The sequence below is a fragment of the Poromitra crassiceps genome (assembly GCF_964638095.1).
Source record: "Poromitra crassiceps genome assembly, chromosome: 23".
Lineage (NCBI taxonomy): Eukaryota > Metazoa > Chordata > Actinopteri > Beryciformes > Melamphaidae > Poromitra > Poromitra crassiceps.
Window position 1 is genome coordinate 23,273,794 of NC_139639.1, and position 21,243 is coordinate 23,295,036.

At 44.1% G+C, this 21,243-nt stretch overlaps 1 protein-coding gene across 1 annotated transcript in view; it reads right to left on the bottom strand.

Moving 5' to 3' along the window:
* Nucleotides 1-15,660, bottom strand: part of col11a1b (collagen, type XI, alpha 1b) — a 117,200-nt gene extending 101,540 nt beyond the window's left edge. The window contains exons 1-4 of the mRNA XM_083659329.1: nt 15,397-15,660; nt 8,238-8,402; nt 2,831-3,044; nt 640-802 (exon numbers count right to left, since the gene is read on the bottom strand). Of these exons, the coding sequence (XP_083515455.1) occupies nt 640-802; nt 2,831-3,044; nt 8,238-8,402; nt 15,397-15,511 (657 nt within the window). The 5' untranslated portion in view covers nt 15,512-15,660. The remainder of the gene's footprint in view (nt 1-639; nt 803-2,830; nt 3,045-8,237; nt 8,403-15,396) is intronic.
* Nucleotides 15,661-21,243: the final 5,583 nt, after the last annotated feature.

The window sequence follows — 21,243 nt, forward strand, 5'->3', positions numbered from 1 at the left end:
TGCGCAAGCAGCCTTTCCACAGACTTCGCCCATGTCTCTGGCCAAGCATACAAAGCCAATATTGTTGTTCAGGTCCATACAAATTTACCATTTATGAAATCTAATGGAAGGCGAATAAAATGTCTATCCGTTGGGCATTTAGACATTAAACATTAGACACTTGAATTGTTGCTTTGAACAATGCTAAATGAAATTCATTGAGTTTCCGACCCACCATATGGTTCCAATTACGAGCATATTTATCCAGGTACACTCGGATAAATCTCAGGCGCCCAGCTGATCCAAGCAGAGCAGCTTATGACTGAACAAACGAGGAAACTCATTCAAAGTAACATTATTACTTCAACCCAGCTGCGAAATAAGTTAAATACACAGAGAAAGACACTCCTGTGTAAATGATGTAGACACCTTTATAAAGCCTTCTTTCTTTTATGACTTTCAAACGACGTGAGAGATGCATCACGCTGTATCTTTTTACACTTCCCAGACCCACTTTTATATGGCCGCCACATGCAAAAGTCATCGACAGGCTGAAAAGGGCTGCATACAAGTTCTATCCATTAGTAATACAGTCAAATATTATGAAAGTAATTCAAAACGCTGTCACCTCAAACCAGAGGAGAAGGAACTCGACCTTACCTCAAAGACTTCCTCATCCAGGATCCTGGTGCCAAAGACAGTGATGCCTTCTGTGTTGATGACGGCCTGGTCGCTTCTGCCGAGCGGCCTGGTCAGCTTCTTCTTACAGTCCACAATGATGGTGACGCTCTTCTTCTCCACGCTGATGGCCACACGATGCCATCTGCACAGGAGCAAAGCAGGGCGTCAGTAAAGACAGTGTTCCCCTCATTCTTCAACAAGCGCCAATTCGCAATAGCTATGACCACATGTGCCAATTTCAGAAATGCAGGATGGCAGGACCAGCTCTGTGGCAGGGGCAGCCTTAGACCTTATGGCAGGGGCAGCTCTGTGGCAGGGGCAGCCTTAGACCTTATGGCAGGGGCAGCTATGTGTGTGCGCGCGTGCACACACACACACTTGACCTCCATGCCAAATTTCAGCCTCCTAGAGCCAAAATTGTTGCCGCTAAAGGGTGGTGAACTTTTTGTGGACCGACCGACCGTCTGACTGACTGACCGGCAGAGTGACCTAATAGAGCTGCTATAAAAAAGAGTGGTGCAGTATGTCTATATACTGTACAGGAGTGGCTTACCAGTAGTGGCTTACTCCAAGGTGTATTATACTGTATACCTTGGAGTATATATAAAGAAAAATTGCTTAGGTTTGTAATTTATATTGTTTTTTCCCTTTTTTCTCAGCCCACCCCCCTATTTATACAGAGGGAGTTTCACTGAGAGCAATGCTCTCTTTTTTAGGCATGCTCTGTTCACATTCACACACACACATTCATACCTGGAAGCTGACCAGTACAACCACAGTCTGATCTGCTGGCCACTGAGCAACTCCCCTGGAGCAGTTGGGGTTAAGGGCCTTGCTCAAGGGCACCTCAGTGGTGATAATGAGGGAGGGCAAACACTGCCTTTTCACTTTCCACAACCAGATTTATCCTGCCGGTCCCGGGGATTGAACCTCATGATTTTCACAAATCACAGCCTTGGTTTGGGTTTGGTCACAAACTAAACTCTGTGTTTTAAATGAGGCATCTGGAGAGAAATTATTGTGATTGTACTCGAGTACAAATTGGATATATTGGCAACAAACAGAAGTATCTTTACTACACATATACACACATATGTTTTCTTTTTTAATTAATTACAGAGATACGATACCCCATGGAGCCCCATGGAGTCCTTTTCAAGAAATTTCTGTTTAGTTAACATTTATTCAAATAGATGAGGCAACTTCAAAAACATTTTTAATATTAACTTCATTGAACAGCTATGTGATTTGTGAAGATCCAGTCCATTACTGCACATCAGTATCCCATTGCTGTAAATAATCTAGGAAAGAAAAGACTGTCATCAAACCGTTGCCAATAATCGATTTGCCATTACTGTCTGACATGTTCCATATGGTATTAATTACTGAACAAACATGATGATCATAAATCATCAGTGCTATTTGTCAGTTTGCTATGCTAGAGAGGCACTAAGTACATTTCTGAGCGCATGAGAAAATGAGTCAAGTCGAGTTGTTTTGTTTGTTTAACATGATATATAACCTATATAACTCACGGTAAATTGTTTGAGATAATCGTTGAAATGTGTAGCTTAGATCTTGAGCCAATCGTACAAGCTTCACAACAAACATCAAACATCACCATTCAACAGAGAAAATGAGTTAAAGGAACAGTTCAGCCAAAATGAAAATTCAGTCAATGCTCGCCTGGTGTAATCCAAGTCTCCAGAAGCCCCGGAATGCCAAGTTGACTTGAAAGGACGTCATTTACACCCTGTTTTTAGCTGAAATGTTCACTGTAGCCATGAACTGAAAGTGGAACTGAAAGTGCCATGAACTTTCAGCTCATGGCTACAGTGAACATTTCAGCTAAAAACAGGGTGTAAAAATGACGTCTTTTTAAGTCAACTTGGCATCTCAGGGCTTCTGGAAACTTGGATTACACCAGACAAACAGCATGGAGGCTTTTCTTTTAGGTTTGAAAGTTGGTCACCATTTACTTCAATTGTTTTAGGAGAATGTTGTGACTCCACAAATGTTTTGTGGACTGAAAAACTTTGCCCGACGTCCACCGGCATGGGGGTGAGTTGATAACGACTAAATTGTAGTTTATGGGTGAACCTCTCCTTTAATCTGGCTGCACAGTGGGATAGCAGCGCACACAGACAACCAAGGAGGCAAAAGCACTTACTTGCCGTCAGCCAGGTTGAGGGAGCGGAACAGGGGGTACTCCTCGGGAGCAGGTTTGCCATGTTGGTCCTCGTACAGGAAGACGGGGGCACGGCCTACCTCCACCCCCAGCTGCTGGATGCCCTGCTGGTTGTACACAGACAGCAGGAAGGACTGGAGGCCAGCCTTGGGCTTGATGGTAAACAGGATGGAGAAATCCTCAGGGAAAACTCCCCCTGGAGGGAGACACAGACAGCGGGAAAAGTCGGTTGGATTGCAACAAGGATGCTTCGTGGAAGTGTTTCCTAAATCCGACACTTTTGCTGCTATTATCATCGGTCAGCAGTGTTAGATACTGTTATGACCATGTAATGTTTACAAAAGTTGACAACCAGTTTAATGGTGGAAAGGTCAAGTATAACTTCTTATCTTTCTAGCGACATATCGTTTTAATCAGGCTACTTTAGATTTGTCTTGCAGGGTGAAAGGGCGATAACGCCGGTCATTTAGCATCACGCTAGGCTAACCCTGAGTCAGTCACCTGACGTTATGCTAACGTAAATAATGCAGTTAAGGCATTAGCAATCGATTGTCGGACGTCGCCCAAGCGCGTCATATGGCCTTCTCTCATGAAATCACGTTCATAATCTATTTGGACATTTAAATTTAAATTCATATGAAATTTGATGTAGATTCACTAGCTCACATTCGCTGAAATGAATGTCCTCACAAAAGACCGGAAACTGTGTCAGACCGGATATGAGCGACTCAGGGTAATAGTAACCGACTTAGGATACAGTTATGTTACTGTATCTCACAATACGATTTGATACACAATTTGATACATTCACGATACAACGTAATAAAGTTCAGTGACAACAAAGTATAACTGTGCGGAATTCAGTTTATTTCTGAGCCACAAAACTTTCTAGCAATGGCAGTTGGCTCATTAGAAACAATTTAGAAATGTCATTACAAAGTGCAAATAATATAATTTGGATAGAGCACTTGTTAAATTGTGATGAACAAGCCATCTAATATATGATTACTATAAAGAGAATAAAGCACACAATTATTTTGTTTCCTGCCCCACAAACATGTCATATTGTCGTATTGCAATATATTGAATTTTGTTTATACACCCCCCTTGCCCCCGTCCCTATTGGTTTGTTATTAAGGTACCAATGCACAGTACAGTAAGATCTTGTTGTTGTTGTTGTTTGCTGCTGCTTTGGATGCTTGACCATTTCCAGCAGTACCCTGCTTCACATCCATACAGCCACATACATTCACACACAGGAACTGGCCAGTACAGTATAACCACTAGTTTCTACTTTGGGTCAGTGAAGCAGTGAAGCAGTTGGCCAGCTGGGAGTTACATCCCTCAGGCCAGAGCCCTGTGACAATGGCTGTTGGCAGAGGAGGGAATGTTTTCTTCATCTTACAGAACATTTTGGGGGAAAAAGTCACTTCCCTGGCCAGATTTTCCACGTTGGTCTGCAGAGTCAAACCTTAGCTCCGAGTCACAATGCCACTTCTCCCAGCTTAACTGCCCAATCACACTTAGAAACGATAAGTATAAAGATAGATAACTATACTACAGTATAGTATAACTATAAAAAGATTTAAATGAGATGGAACCATCGTTATAGCTGTCGTTTGGGATGTTTTATAGTTGTAGGGTTGTAGTGTGATGAACACAGCCATTCTATTTACTTATAATGATTTAAATCTTTTTATAGTTAGAGTTATCTTTATAGTTATCGTTCTAAGTGCAAATAGGCCTTAAGGCTGGTGCCAAAATACCTTATTATTCCTATCAAAGCCTAACTAATGAAATAATGAAGCGTTATAATTCTGTAGGGAGTGTTCATATCTGTGCTGAATGAACCATCTGTATCGAATGTACAGCAGCCAGTTCTAATGAAAGGCATTGTAGCTCACCTCATGCCCTTAATTTACTACAGATGTCATTACAAGTGTGATTCTATTCTAATGCGCAAATTGAATAATTGCATGTGTGTACAAAGTCCTGAACTTTCTCTTTTCGCATAAAACACGCAAGTCTAGACAATTGGACCTGACCACATGACGTAAGCCCAAACAGAAGTTAGCGTGTCCTGCAAAGAGCACAGAGGGATGTTGGAGCCACATTATATCATTTTACAAGGCCTGTAAATAAGATGAGTCAAATGTCATTCTGTAACCATCATAGAGCTCAGTTCAGTGACAAAAAGAACAGGCTATTGCTGATCAAATAAAAGTGAAATTATTCTGACTGAGGAAACGTTTCCATGGCATCTCCAACACCTCGGTCCTCTACTGTAGCTAAATCATATTCTTAAAATTTCCGGAGCCCGGTGTGCTCCTTGAGCTTAAGAAGACCTTGAGACCATTCAGTCTCTCTCCCTCCTCACCGATGCACCTTTTGTTCTGTTCTTTTGTTTAACATAGGCTTATTGTGTTGTCTAGTTATTATTTTCCATTAGTTTTAGTTAATAAATTATTGATTTAACTTTTACTTTGGCCTATGACTCCTCCTTTGTTACTTCCCTGAGCCGGGTTCTAACACTAATATCTCACACTATTTTCTATGTTGGTTTTATTTCCTTTGCAATCCAGCCAATTTGGAAGCAGCCCAACACACACAGACCGGGAGGATTTATTTAACTACACTCAGTTCCCAATAAATTTGTATACAGTATTTGCCAATATGGATTAAGAAAGCAAATAGGGGCGCTATCAACTTGTGCTCTAGCAATAAAGAATTAACAGCTCTCCATTGGATTCTAAGTTTTATTGCTCTATATTGTATTATAATACATTATAGAATATACTGTATATAATATTATTTTAAGTGCAGCATGTTCCATATTCCAGCATGGAAACCAAGCACATGGCATGGATTAGACATTGACAAATAGCCCAACTTGGCAACTTTGCCATTAGATTTAGTGACTTTACTGTCTGCTATGCCGACACTATTTCTCAAAATAAGCGACTTTTTGCGACCATGGGGAACAATGTTAATGTGTTGAATCCTAAAATATTTGGCGACAAATTGGCACGGCTGATGCAGTCAGATTTGCTCTACTTATTTCTCTAGCAACATTGAGCTCAATACTTTTTTCTGGATCTCCCCCGTTTTCTCCCTAATAGGCCCTTTTCACGGGGGCCATTTTGTGTCAAAAAGGCAGGTTAAACACAGGTGCAAGGCAAGCAAAACACTAATGAGGGTTTCCAATTTCAATGATTGCAAGTTGGAAACCCTGATTAGCGTTTTGCTTGCACCTGTGTTTACCCTGCCTTTTCGACACAATATGGCCTGCATGAAAAGGGTCTATCATACTTGGCCCAGTCTTGTCCACCCCCTCTGTCGATATGGGGAGAGTAGATGAGAACATGCTTTCTCCTATACATGTATAGTCGCCAGCCACTACTTTTCACCTGACAGCGAGGAGGTTCACCAGCACGACGTAGCATGTGGAAGAATCAAGCTATTACCCCCAGTTCCCCTCCCCCCGAACAGGCACCCCCCGACCCACCAGAGGAGGCACCAGTGCAGCAACCAGGACACATACCCTTAATCCGCCTTCAAAACCACAGACCTGGCCAATAGACCCTTTTCATGGGGGCCATTTTGTGTCGAAAGGGCAGGGTAAACACATGTGCAAGCAAAACACTAATAAGGGTTTCCAACTTCCAATCGTGGAAGTTGGAAAGCCTCATTAGTGTTTCGCTTGTACCTGTGTTTACCCTGCTTTTTTTACACAAAATGGCCCCCATGAAAAGGGTCTATTGTGCATGTATGGACGCCCGACCAAGCTGGAGGTAGCACGGGGGCTCGAACCTGCGACCCTCCTCGTGTTGGTAGGCAGGGATCCACCTCTGCACTCAGATGCCATGCTCAATACTTTTATACAGCCATGAGTAATGAATGACAGATGTCTCGTCCTCTACAGTTTCTTATTAAATCTTTGGATTAGCTGATTAGCACTAAGCAGTTTACAACAGTAGCCAATACACTGGTTACATTATCAAACAGTGTTTTGTTTGTCTGAGTGGACTCTCTCCTAAAACAATAAATGTGGGTTTATTTCTCACAAACAGCTGGGCATCAGACTCTGCAAAGATGTGAGTCAGACAATGTGCATTCAAGATGAAAACCCAGATAGATTTCTCTACATCAGCCAAATACAGCGAACTCAAAGCTGCCAGCAATCAAAGTTGAGGAAAGTCACTTTACTTGACAAAATCAGTCCACAAAATGTCATAAACAATCTTCCTTCCATTGATCCATTATGATAATTTGTGGATTCTCCACATATATCACATAACTGACATTTGGTGTTTTTCTTCTTACTTAAAGGGTCAGTCACTTTGCTGATTTTCAATCAGATTTGTATCATCACAAAATTGGTAGTCTATATGCAAATGAACAATGTTTTATTTCCCATCATCTTGCCTGGACCGAGATCTCCCTGTTCATTCGCAGAACTTCCTGGTCTAAATGATGTCATAATGATGTCATCTGGACCCGGAAGTTCTCCGAATGAAGATAGAGAGAGCAATAATGATAGTGACAGTGACAGTAATAGTGACATCATAGCAAAATGGTTCCAAATGACATCATTTGGACCAGGAGGTCCCAAATGATGTGCATATATACTACGATTTTGTAATGATACCAAGCTGGTTGAAGTGGCCCTTTAAATTTAAACAGTAAGTGATAAGTGCTAAGTGAGTCTCTTGGAACCTATTAAAACCCCATTAGAGTACATACATACAGGAGCCTCTTTAAAAATCTATTTCTTGATTCATAAAAATCTACCATCTACATCTACCATCACTCATCTTCTCAGCCTAAATTACAAAGTGACGCTACAACAACAGAGGAGAGTTTCCCATTAGTCAAGTCCTTGGAAAGGATGGCTTTCTTAGTGGTGCTAAACCAGCAAAGTTCAAAACATAAAGAGAATTGCCTGATGAAGGCCGAGAGGCCGAAACGTTGGCATGTATCGACCTGACATGGCCAAATAAATGGTGAAATAGAGAATCCTTTGTCCTGAAGATCTGTGTGTGCTACCCTGTGCCTAGCCGGTGCAATTATCTTTCAGAGTTTCCCATTCTCGCTAACCGAGAGCCCGTATTCTCCATACAGTATTAGCCCAGTTGAAACTGTGGTGTCAGATACTGTTAGTACACTTCTCCACCGACAGAAAATGACAAATTAAACCTCCAGAATGAAAAGCCAACTGTATTGGTGTGTCCAGAGAAAGCTGGACTCACCAATGTGACATCTTTTACCTCTCTCGCCCCTCTCTTAGTATCTTTTGCAATCCTGAAATCACAGACCCACTCTTGACCCACTTGAAGTTCAATTTTCAAACTGTTGATTGGCAATATGTGGGTGCAAAGGAGTAGCTTACCAGGGAAGAGCTGTTTGGTCGGAGCACTGATCTGGGCCTGTTTCCCCACTCGGTAGGCTACGTCAGGTTTGGATCCTCTTCGGACTGTGCAGAATCCTGTTGTTTTCCGGACTCCATCAGGGGAACTCTGGAAGTCTAGCGCCTTGAGTACATCCACTGGTTCAGCTGAGGGAGGCAGGACAAACATGAACATGAACATGAAATTCTCCAATGATAGCACACGGGCAGCAAAACATAACAAATACCGGTATGCTATTTCGGGGGGGATGTGAAGCTCCTAGCAGAACTTTGAGTGTAATGTGTGTTTGATCACTCTAGCGGAAAATGAACAGCTACGTTTAAGATGCACTCTAGCCATGTCCCAAAATATACAATACATACAACAAACATACACTACAGACAGACAGGCAGCAACACGATGATGATGTGTCCTGTATGTCCCCCTGCGATAATAGCCTTCAATAATGCTGTATTACTGTACATAGTAATGTAGATGTTATTCTACAGTATGCTGTAAGTGTAGCTCAGCAGTTAACAGAAATTCTAATAAGACCTGGCATTTTGACGATAAATCAACATTTACGCCGATTACACCCCTCCTTGCCCGGTCAGCGACTGCTGGCCAAATCTGTCAGTTCAACCCGTTGTTCTTTTATGAGCTACCCTGGCAGAGGAGCAGTAAAAATGTTAGGAACCATTCAGCCCCCGAAACCCCCCCAGCATGTAGGGCTGATAAAACCCAGCGCTGTCACTCACTGGCTCTTTGGAGTGAGGCAAACGCAGAGGGGGGGCAGCTTTACTGCCTGCTTAACACTACTAAGCTCCTTTCTATCAACGGAGCTGCAACTCGGGGGTGAACTACTGTGCAGTGTGTGTGTCATAAACACTCTCTCTCTCTCCTGTAGTTCTCTAACTCTATCTGCATTCCTGAGACTCATACTCCTGTCAGTCTCAGTCTCTCTCCTTACTCTGTCTCTTCTCCTTCCTCCTCTCCAACCCTCCCTTTCTCTCTTGATGATGGAATTGATATACAAGTGCTTTACATATCAGGGTGTGTGTGTGTGTGTGTGTGTGTGTGTGTGTGTGTGTGTGTGTGTGTGCGCGCGCGCGCGTGTGTGTGTGCGTGCGTGCGTGCGTGCGTGCGTGCGTGCGTGCGTGTGTGTGTGTGTGTGTGTGTGCGTGTGTGTGTGTGGGGGGGGGGGGGGGTGTACGACTCATCTCATCCACCACCAATGTGTGGGTGATGCACGGCAGCCAGTTTGCGCCAGAACAGTAACCACGCATCAGCTCTCACGCTGGAGAGTTGAGGACTGAAAGAGCCAATTAGATACAGGGGGATGATTAGGTGGCCATGATGGAATGAAGGCCTGTGTGGGACTATAGCCAGAGCACCGGGGGTTACACCTCTACTCTTGCAAAGAGTGTAGATGATCTTTAATGGCCACAGAGAGTCAGGACCTCGGTTTAACGTCTCATCCGAAGGATGGGGCTCACTCACAGGACAGAGTCCCTGTCTCTGCCCTGGGGCATTGGGGATGGGGATATTATTAATGTGACCAGAGGGAAGAGCACTTCTTACTGGTCCTCCAACACCACTTCCAGCACCATAATCTCTCTCATCCCAGGACTAACCACAGTCAGACCTGCTTAGCTTCCCCCGGGAGGCCATCAATTTAACACAGGAGCCAGGGTGACTGCCCCTGAACCTCTCCCATACCCCGAGGCACATCATCATTACAGCGTGATTATGGGGAATTGAAGAAAGCCTAATAGGGTGTGTTTTACTAACAGCAGCGTGACGTACAGGACATCGAGGACAATGTCACTGTTGGTTTAAAGCACTTCCTCCTGGCTCCTGCACCTTTGCTGCTGTAAAAATAGAAGAGGGAGCCAATCATTTGCAGCTCATCATGGGCGTGGTGATGTGGACGCAGAACATCTGGGGACAGGTCTGAGGTCTCACACAGAGAGAGTGGAGGTTTGAAGAAAGCCTGATGCTACAGCTTTTGTTATGTGCGCCGAGAGCTTGCCTGTACTTGGCTGTGTCAATCTGAGTAAATGCATTCACGCACACGCACACGCGCGGACGCACGCACACACGCACGTGCGCACACACACACACACACACACACACACACAAACATCAGATACACACATATGCGCTTTTACAACTACATATCTGTTTTCATGAAGGTGCTAATAGTACTGCCCATGGAGAGTGACATAAGAGGTGTTTATAAGTGGCTTATACATAAGATGGCAAAAAGATCTGATATGTAAAATCCTAATTCATTACTTTATATCATGTCAGTATGTATTTGCAGTATGTTGTTATGCTGTTATGAATACTTAAGTAACGACATAGGGAGCATCAATAGTGACCAATATACTATTACTTTGTCTTAGTTCTTACTTAGACAAACTGGAGAGATTTCAGAATCAGAATCAGAATCAGAAAGACTTTAATGATCCCCGGGGGGAAATTGGGAATCATCCTTATAAGGAAAAGAATGTTTCGAGATTGCAGCGGTTTAATGAAATAAATATGATGAGAAATGAGTAAGATCTTCCCTCAGCTTCTTGTATCACCACTTTTTGAAAACCCACAGCAGCAAAAACCAAGATAACCATGTCCAGACATCACATGATCACATCACATCACATCACATCACATCACATCACATCACATCACATCACATCACATCACATCACATCACATCACATCACATCACATCACCCATGTGTCTTTCAGTGAGTCAATAGAGGCAGGATGTGTCCTCTTCAAAGGCCCAGTAACAATAAACAATGTCTCTCAATGATCAGCTTAAAGTCCCACTTGGGATAAGGCCTTGAAGAAAAGACCCGAGAACCGGCTTAATATGAAATCTCCCTTCATATAAAAGACTTGGTTCATTCATGTGTTTGATATTGATAACAAGACGTCGTGGGAAAACCATTTAAAGAGGGGTCAAAAAGAAGCCTTTCTGGATGTTCACGTTGCATTACATCTCCTTGTTTGCCTCTTAATACACCATCAAATGTAATGAACCACGAATTTGGCTGAGATGATCTAGATTAAACAGTTAAAAACATTCACCTGGTGGTGAAAATATCACTCAAATATAGTGGAATATAATTTTTTCCTCTCAAAAGTGATTCTGCCATAAGAGGAAGATGTTATATTACAGAGATATGTGTAAAACTCACTGGGAAGAGGGCAGAAAACACAAAGTCCTTTCTTTGTATGCAATACTACCTGAACTTAACGGTTACGTTTTTACCACAACTTTGAACAGTCCTCCTCAAAAGCTTTTAACATTCGTCCATAGCCAAGGCTAATGGAACATTGTATCACCTAAATAACTCTCTGTTTACATTGTTATCATTTTTAAGTCATGCGGCGAGCGAAGCCAGGAAGTGCTGATCCTGCGGTTCCTGTTCCCTCTCAGTGACCAGGTGGGGGTCTCTGATGGGTGGAGCTACAAGTCCACATGCTGAAGCCATTATGGCACGGGCACCACTCCCTTCACCCCCCCCCCCCCCCCCCCCAACTAAAACACACATGGGACTAAAGTGAGACAGCCCCATCCTTATAGGTCTCTCTCTCTCTCTCTCTCTCTCTCTTTCTTTCTCTCTCTCTCTCTCTCTCTCTCTCTCAAATGACCAGAAAAACAACCGTTTGGGTGGTGAATCCAACTCTCTTGATTCAGCCGCCTGCTCGGCCGGATCATGTCTCAGGTTTTTACCTCGTTTGACGTTGTGCAGACCCTAAATTGATGGAAAGAGCTGGAGCAATTGATGCTGACATGGGTCCAGATATTAACACACATCTGATGCCACACATCATGAAGTCAAATTGTCCAGAGCATTAGCTCGTCAAGCGAGCAGCACCACTGGGAAATCAAGCAAGGCACACAACAGTGTTTTCCTTTCCTTCCTAGAAAATTCAGCCCCACAGCGACTTGTAGTGACTGCTGAAACTGGGAGGCAAATACAGTTAAAAAACCAGGCTTGACAACTGACATGGCACAGAGACTAATTTGACAGGGACGGGGCCCATATTGTCCTGTGGGTTCCAATGGCTGTCCTGACCGACTCTCCAATAGAACACAGACCGAATAGCATACGAGTGGTAAGTACCAAGCGCCAGCTTTAAAACCTCACACCAAATGCCTCATAAAAAGGAAAATAGTCTGTGGCTCTTCTGAATATTGTCCCAAAGTACAGAGCTACTGCTACTTTGGAAAGAAGAGAAGAAGAAGAAGAAAAAAAGAAAAAAAGAGAAGCGCTTGAACTAAAGGTCTCTTTGTGAGTTTCAGAATGCCTTGCTGCATTACTGCATACCTCAAGGCCTCATATATTCCAGATGTGCTGAATTGGCCAGGAACCCCCCCATCCCCCCACCACACACCCCCAACTCCTCAACCCCCTTCCTCCCCCAGCCAGCCAGCCGCCGCCTCACAGAAGCGCTCAAAAACAGGGCAATATCCCAAAACCATTAAGGACCCGAAATGACTGCATGTGCGTGGCTTTTAGACGCATCTGTGCCCGCGGGAGGGCCAGATTGCTATGTGCTCAACACATCTTGAGTAAAGACGCCCATCCTTCCACCCCCCACAGGGAGGCGACCATCTCCTAATGATAAGGCCTGGAACCACACCAGAGAGCGCCGAGTCACACCAGGCCGCTGCCAGCGCCGCCGCAGCCGTCCCAGGCTATCCGCAGGCTTGTCAGACGGGGGTAAACCGACAAGACAAGCTCACACGTTTCCAATGACACGTCTCGCCGAGTCTGCTGGCGGGGACTGGTGATATACTATCTGCCATGTTAACAAGCTACTAACATGGCGGAGGGGTGTATTTAAGGCAAGTGGAGCACGTAGTGACACGTGAAACCTCTGTTAACGCCGTCACACAGAGCTCATTTCCAAGTTGCACCTTTGCGCTTTAATGATTCGATACAATGTGATTGTCAGCTGTTTCCGGATGTACGCAATATGTATAGGCAAAGTCTGTGGCGTAGGCATACCACTGTACCGCTCAAGCATCAGTGCTGAGCTGTTCAGTTTTGATGTTTAAGTTTAGCCTGACCATCAACTTCTAAAGACGTGACATTTTGACTTCATGGTCCTGCGGCTTTGAGCTGTGCAGTAACGTCTTGGGATGTCTTGCTGGTCTTTTTCGTGTCACTGCCATCTACTGAAAGTTGGCAGCATAAGCGGCAATTACAGTGCATTGGAAAGCCTGTAAATGTTTGCTAGCACATCATGCAATTATGGTTAGTTTAAATATCAGTCAGAGGAGAAAGATGGGCAACGGGCAAGCCATGCCACTGTGGTATTTTGCTTTCATGGTCTTTTCGTTTCTGGTAGCTCTCTGCAATTTGCCCTGCATTGAATGAATTCTGGATATATTGTAGGGCTCCTTCAATACTCAATAACAATTGGTGGTGTGGGTTAAAAGGGGGTGGGGCTATACAGTATGTCCAGACAGGACGCAGTGCATCCTGGGAGTGATTTCACACATGACCTGCAATGGCATCTTCCGTCTCTCATGAACACTTTACAAGATGAGAAATCATGGCAAAGCAAACACATTATCACTACTTTTGGATGATGGCAAGTGTGATTCTGTTGTAAAAAAAAAGTTGATGTGTTTGAATAACAGCTGAACAACTGATGTCAACATTCCTTGTGTTTAGAAGCAACATAATCCACATTGACACAAATTGATCTTGACTGCTTAAAACAGCTATGGATGTCTCGGTGACTTCATGGACAAAAGAATGCTTACGTTGCAACATATACGCTTCACAGAAGGAGGCAGTTAATGTGACCTACATATGTGCTTTAAAGTGGAGAAAATACTCCAGAGAGCTTTTTTTCCATCAACGCCCCTTCTTGGACTTAGTGGGAACCAGGATAGTGTGGAGAAACGGTGATCCTTTAGGCCAGTATATGTACTTCACCTCCAAAATGAATCACTATATCTACAATTAATAGTATGCCTACTGTGTTGTCTTAGATAAACTAACTAAACAAAGCAAATATGTCACTGGACCAGAGGCTGGCATAAAGATCTGTTGACAGCTGTCAGATTGCAATATCAGTATATAGGCTATAATATGGATACAGTACGTCTGTGGTTTCATGTAACCAACCTTTCAGCACAATATGTTAGACAAAAACTGAGCGAAAGCCTTTTATCAATTTAATATAAAATCTTTATTGAATATTGGATATTTTTAGATAGGCCTACTTTTATCTGTGTAGGCCTACGTTATATCAACGTGGTGCGTAAAAGTGCTGCGTAAAACCATAACGACTTCAAGTACAACTCAGGGAAAGTTGTTGTGCAAGACATTGGCTTCAGAAATTATGATGCAGGGATGCAAAGTGTGAAATTACCGTTACGACAGTAGCTATATCTTCACCATAACGACCAGCTCCATCACCGCTCATCGTGTTTACACACGTCTTAATTAGCACCAACGACTATATTTGTCTTCTCTTTTTCGGTCTCATCACAACTAGAGGTCAGTGAGCCCTCTCCACCTGGCTGCTGCTGACCACGCCTGTCCTGGACGTCAGTTTAGAGGGAGTCTATGTCTATCCATAACGTTATTTTGAAGTCTATAGGGATAGGCTACTGCTAGCCTACTTTACGCACGGTTAGTTTGACGGTTTTCAACAAAACTCAGAGTTAGCCTATGGAATATTGTGGCATATTGACTGTAGTAGAGCGCTTTAAACAAAGATAAACGTTCACTCATGCGATTGCTGATGGAAACTTGGATGCAAGTAGGGGGTCATATGGGAACAGACTCGTGCGATTGGGTGCCATCCGCCTATGACTAAAAACTGCAGGGCAAGATCTCCAGTCGTCCACCAATAAACAAAAATCAATTCGGTTTTTGAAAAGTAGTCCCCCCCCCCCCCCTCTGAGGACAGTGTGCGATATCCTACACTTATATAGCCTATGCATGCTATAATAAAGTGCACAGACAGACTGAGTTCAGGTGGTTACGCTGTAGGGTACTACTTCCCCGGTGTCATCACTTGATAGCTAGCCTATGGCAAGGACGCCCTCATGCTGTCAGGATGCCCGGGAGTTGCTACAGTAGTATAGTAGATTCGGCGCAGCAGCATGTAGCTTCTTACCTGCTCTGACATTGGCAGCTTGCAGAAATAAAGTTAGTGTGACCACAGCGGTTAGCGTTGAATCCCAAAGCAACCTTTTCGTTTTCCACCTGGTGGACCACCTTTGCATCTCCATGGTAAGCGCCCGCAGCTGTACAAAAAAACAGGCGACTTTTAAATCAAATTCCGGTCCCTTCCACAATCCACAAAGGTGATGAGTTTGTACTACTGAGCATGTGGGGAAAAATAGTGTAGGATGCTTGTTGAAGGCAAAGTGGGCCCTTGTGCTCCGCTCCCCCCTAAGCCCAGCTCTCAGACTGAAGGTACATGTAAAGGGCTCTCATGAAAAAAGCTCAAACCATTCTGGTGGTGCGCGCCGACTGGAGGCTGGACAAGCGGCGCAACACCGAGCTGAACCCACTGTAGGAAAGTGACACTGGGAAAACCCTCAATCACCAGCCGGGAAAGTTGTCTGAGGACCCGCCCCCTTCGCTTTGCAAGAGGTCCACACAGCATCAAGCTCAGCATCACTGCCACATACAAACATGCCACAGCAATCTAATTACAAGACAGTGCGTGCGGTGGTTTAGAAGGGTATTACAACAAATAAATTGTCCCTTTTTCTCAACTTTCTCAAATTAATAAGAAAACTAGAGACCATCTTGTGAATGGATCACCAGGCAGCTGCTGGTTGTTACTGTCATAAAACGAATATGGGCCAGTGGCGTAACATGGAAGGGGCCAGTGTGTGTGTGTGTGTGTGTGTGTGTGTGTGTGTATGTTGTGATCAGTGATGTCCCTCAAGCGTGATGTCATCAGTGATGATGTCATCAGTGATCAGTGATGTCCCTCAAGCGTGATGTCATCAGTGATGATGTCATCAGTGATGTCTTCGGTGTGACATCAGCGACCTCATGAAGTCATCGGTGATGATGTCATCAGTGATCTCATTATTCCCCTGATTAGCTAATAATGGCTCTTCTTTAAAGATGGTCTGAGCTTCACTGTTAAATAAGCACCACTTACTCTGTAGTTTAGATTTAGATCGTTAATTTACCTGGAACACTTGCAGAAAGAGAAAGGTGTGTAGAGAGAAACAAGACTAGAGTGCCTTTTAAACATGAACTCTGGATCATGTCCTGCTAGAGAGAGCAGGATATTTTCAGGTTTTGCCTTTCTAAACATCAGGGGTCTTTGTTAAGAAACAACTGGATATGAGCCGTTTTTTTCTGCCAGTGGGCGGGGGGGGGGGGGGGGGGGGGGGCGGCGCGGTAGCATCTATCGAAAACAAGAAATGTGATAGGAAGCAGCTGTAGCTATGAGGCAGTCAAAATAGTGGTCGCACCGTCGTCAATCACTGTGGGTGATCTATTTTACAAGTGGCAACTAGTCATATCTGACTAGTTTTAAATGTAGGCTATTTCTCCCCACAAAAGTTTGATAGCCTATCAGTCAGTCAGCTCCTATCCTCTACGCAGTGGAGAGGCACACAACACTGCCTGCTGATATAATTGGCTGCATCACGTTAGCGACAAATCTGGAGACTTCAAAAAGCATGCCGTTGGTTTTAACGGAGTCCATTCCAACGAGGGGTGGCAATGTGCCAAAAAATGAGCGCTTCACATTGCTACATAAAGCAGGCGCAGCCCAGTCAAAATAGTGGTCGGACTGTCGTCAATCACTGTGGGTGATTTATTTTACAAGTGGCATTTCAAGTCATATCTAACTAGTTTTCAATGTATTTCTCCCCACACAAGTTAGGCTTTTTCTGACATGGGAGCAAGCAAGCAGCAGCAGCAGCAGACCTGATGCACTGACCTGCCTGGCTGCAGCTGAAGCGCATTGGCCAAACAATCAATCAATCCGTTTTGCAGCACTTGAGGAAACCGTGAGTTTGCTCGTTGATATAAGCGATTGCCCGAACGATTCATTAATTAATAAACTAGTGAACGTGAAGTGAGTCACGAGCCACACCTGCCCACTACGGATATGCGGATAATATCCTGCCAGCTGTTTAACATGAGCTGCGATTTGCGTGGAAGCGGATCTTATACCGGTGGTCGAGGTAGATAAGATACGGACTCGCGGGAGTGCGCGTAGGCCGGCTAATTGTTGTTTAACATGCAGGCCAACCGGCTAGGTGCAGGTTATAATACGGATTCCACTGCATGTTAAGAAGTGGCTTAGGTGAAACCTAGTATGCCAGGCAACAATTTGTGAGAGACACTGATGGTGAGTGATGTCACTCGAGCAATTGTGATGTAATCAGAGATGTCATCAGTGAGTGATGTCATCAGGGATGTCATAGGCATTGTGACATCATCAGTGACATCATTATTGACCAAAATCATCTGCCAATATAGCAGGCGAGGCCACGCAGTAGCCGAGCTGCAGGCGAGGCCGAAGTTGAGCAATCACTCCATGATGTGATCAGTGATGGTCACTCGAGCAATTGTGATGTCATCAGTGACGCGATGGGTGGGCAATTGTGCGCTGCGCATGCCAATAGAGCAGGCGAGGCCACACAGCAGTCCTCCCTCCATCCCCCCCTCCTCCCCCTCTCTCTCTCTCTCTCACTCACACACACACACACACACACACACACACAGACTCAGGCGGTGAAAACAATATCAGCCGCAGGCTTTTGCAGCTGGTAATTATCATTACCCGGATTAAAAATGGTGATGGATTTGGAGATACAGGAGGGTCACTAAATGTAAATGAGGTAGTGGATGGGGTGGAGCGCTTAGTTCAAACACTTCCCAAATGCCTAAGAATGTGAAAAGAGACTAAGAATGTGAAAAGAGAGATTGAATCGCCTCTTCGTTGGCTAATGTCTAATATAAAAACCTCGGTGGCCAGAATGAAATGTTTTCCAGATTCTAGCTCGAGTTTCCTCAAAGAGCCAGTCGATTTTTCTTGGACAGTAGGGCTTATGAGGCCTGAAGATAATTCATGGTAAAAGATGACTGGAACAAAGAATGGAAGCACAGGTGGTAGCTATAGAGAGTCCTGCCTTGATTTGTAGTGTGACGATGAAAGACGGATTTGACAGCGTCATGGCAGTGATTGTCACGCAAACCCAAACCACATTTTGGGAAATGTGTCTGTGTTGACATGTGTTATCACGCAAACAGAAAATGTGTCTGTGTTGACATGTGTTATCATGCAAACAGCAATTAGAGGCATGTTTACTCCACAGTGCATATCCAGGATGATGAGGTAAAGATTGAGTGCATTGATTTGCAGATGTGGGTTAATTCAATAATTAGCATCTTGTCATGAAATAGGGATTAAAGCATGCAGAGCAATGGGCCCATTTCACCGTAACCCTTTTGAGGTGGTAAAAGCAGGAAGTAAAGCAGCGGTACGCTAATACCATTACGTATGCTTCCCGTGCCAGGTGCCCTCATTAATGCTAATGATTACACCTGCGTTATTTCCTGCTTTACCACCTCAACGCTGCTGTGAAATGGATACCTGGAACTTCTCTCAAAGATAACCGATGCCGTTTTGTGTAAGTGTGGTTTTGATTAGTCGTTTTGGATTAGAGAGTAGACAGGACCAGTTGTTCTTTAGAGTGATGTAGATGTTTAAACCTTTATTTATCCATGGAACTTTTGCTGAGCACGTATAGCCTACTACGTCGATCAGCAACACTCTGCTTCACATTCATAGTTAAACTCATTCACATCTGGGAGCAGCTCAGTGAAACCACAGTCTTCTGTTGTTGGCCACTGAGGAGCTCCACACTGGACAAATAGAGGATTATATTATGTGTTGCTCAAGGGCTCCTTGGCAGCAGCTGTTGAGGGAGAGGAGAGTGCTACGCATTCCTTCTCTCCTCCCCAGTGGTTTTCCCACTTGTTCAGGGGATGTGAACTGGCAAACCCAGTTCCACCACACTAATGAATCTCTCTGAACTCCAATGTTTGTGGATGAAAATGAAAATTGGTGATCAAGGCACAGATTTCCCTGGTGGAGAATGCCAGTAATGCCAGAGGTGCAGACGTTCCCCCCCCCCCCCCCCCCCCCCACCACAGTCATACTCCAAAGTAGAATGGGTGCAGACACTAGCGGTCTTCAAAATGTGGTGGGATTGAATGAGTTAGTTGATAACTTGTGGTGTTGAACAATTGCATTATCTGCTTGCTCAGTGCTAAAGCAGTTTATTGAAATGATACTGTGTATATTGGTTTGCTGACAGATGGTTGGATCTTTTTTTTTTGTAATTTTCTTTTCAACTGTTTGGCAGAACATGTCAGGGCCTCTTGTTCATGTTGTTTCCCGGGACTGTGGCCCAAAATGTTTAGTTTAATTTGAAGAGCCCTTCTGCGCTGGCAGAGAGGAACGCCGGACAACTCCAACTAAAGTCTTCACTTTCCCTTTGAAGCAGATCTTCTTCCCGGACCGGCACAGCAGACAAAGTGCACTCGCCGAGTCCAAGTGCTCCTTATAGATTCTTATTTTCCAGGACAGTCTGCAATTTTCAGGAAGATTTGACTTCTTTGGAGCTGCTCTCTTTGTAGTTGGAAGCATATGATTACAACTGATGCATTTGCTGCCAATGTGTACCAAGATGACATTGTATAATTATTCTATAATAAGTATATACTCTAAGCATGGCTCAGCCCAGAGCAGCTATAAAAACATAAATGTCTCGACGATGCTGCGCGGTGGCTTTGTTTTGCTATGAGGCAGCTTTTAATCAGAGTGCCTTCAAATTTCAGAAGAATCTACTTTGAACCACTGGCCAGGAAACTCAAAAGAGAGAGTGACACACCTCTCTACAGATGTACAGTGCCATATAACCACGTACAATTCAGAATGTAAGCTGTCTTCCATGCATTACATGAAGGAGAACATCATGTAGTATACACTGCATAACGTGGGATGCTTGTGAAACACTTCTCACAGGCTGCTCTGCATACAATTGCATCACTGTTGACACAAAGTCACCACTCTGCGCCCATAGGTGGATTATGACCTGACGGGCCCCTGGGCCTGGATGCATAAAAGTGCCCCCCCTCATAGCGCACATGCGCACAATTAAGGCCAGAATAATAACACACTCCCCTGCTGCAGGTGACCTGCATCTCAACAGGATTTACAGCACAGCCACCTGCACACTTAAAGCCAACAGCAAAATAACAATAAATAAATTCACCTGTATATCATACACAGGATTTACAGCGCAGGTACACTCAAAGCCAAAAGCACAATAATAACCCTCTTAATTGTCCATAAACGTATGGAACATTTTGTCATAAATAAAGGGTTGGGGCCCTGTGGGATCATTTCATCCCAGGACCGGGCAGGATACACGGTGGCCCTGTGAAGAGGCTCTGGGTTATGGGCCCCCTGAGCTTGGCCCGGTGCTAGTCCCGTTCGGTAATACATCCCTGTCTGCACCAAAGAAACTTCTTCTTTATCGTCTAACTAAATGCATATCAGCATTTCCTCATTTTACATTCAATATCAAACGTATTGATACCTGTCATCTATTCCCTTGCGAAGTTGCGATGATGGACTGATCTCAATTGTCTTTTTGTTTGTTTGTTTATGTATTTATTCATTTATTCGATCCCTTCTTTATTTTCCCTCCTTTGGTTGCTAATATGACTCAATTTATTTGTAATTGGCACCGCTGAAAAGGAGCGTCCCAACCCTCAGTGTTGCAAAATAAAGGCTGAATGAATGAATGAATGAATGAATGAATGAAAATGAAAAATCTCTTCTCACTCGTCACTTCCTCAGGTAGATGAACAAACCTGGAGGCAGTAGAGATTTGTCTCGCTCATGGACACTTCCAGAGGCCCGATATAGTTAACAGACGGCCTTGAACCCAGGTCGCCCTGTTTAAAGATG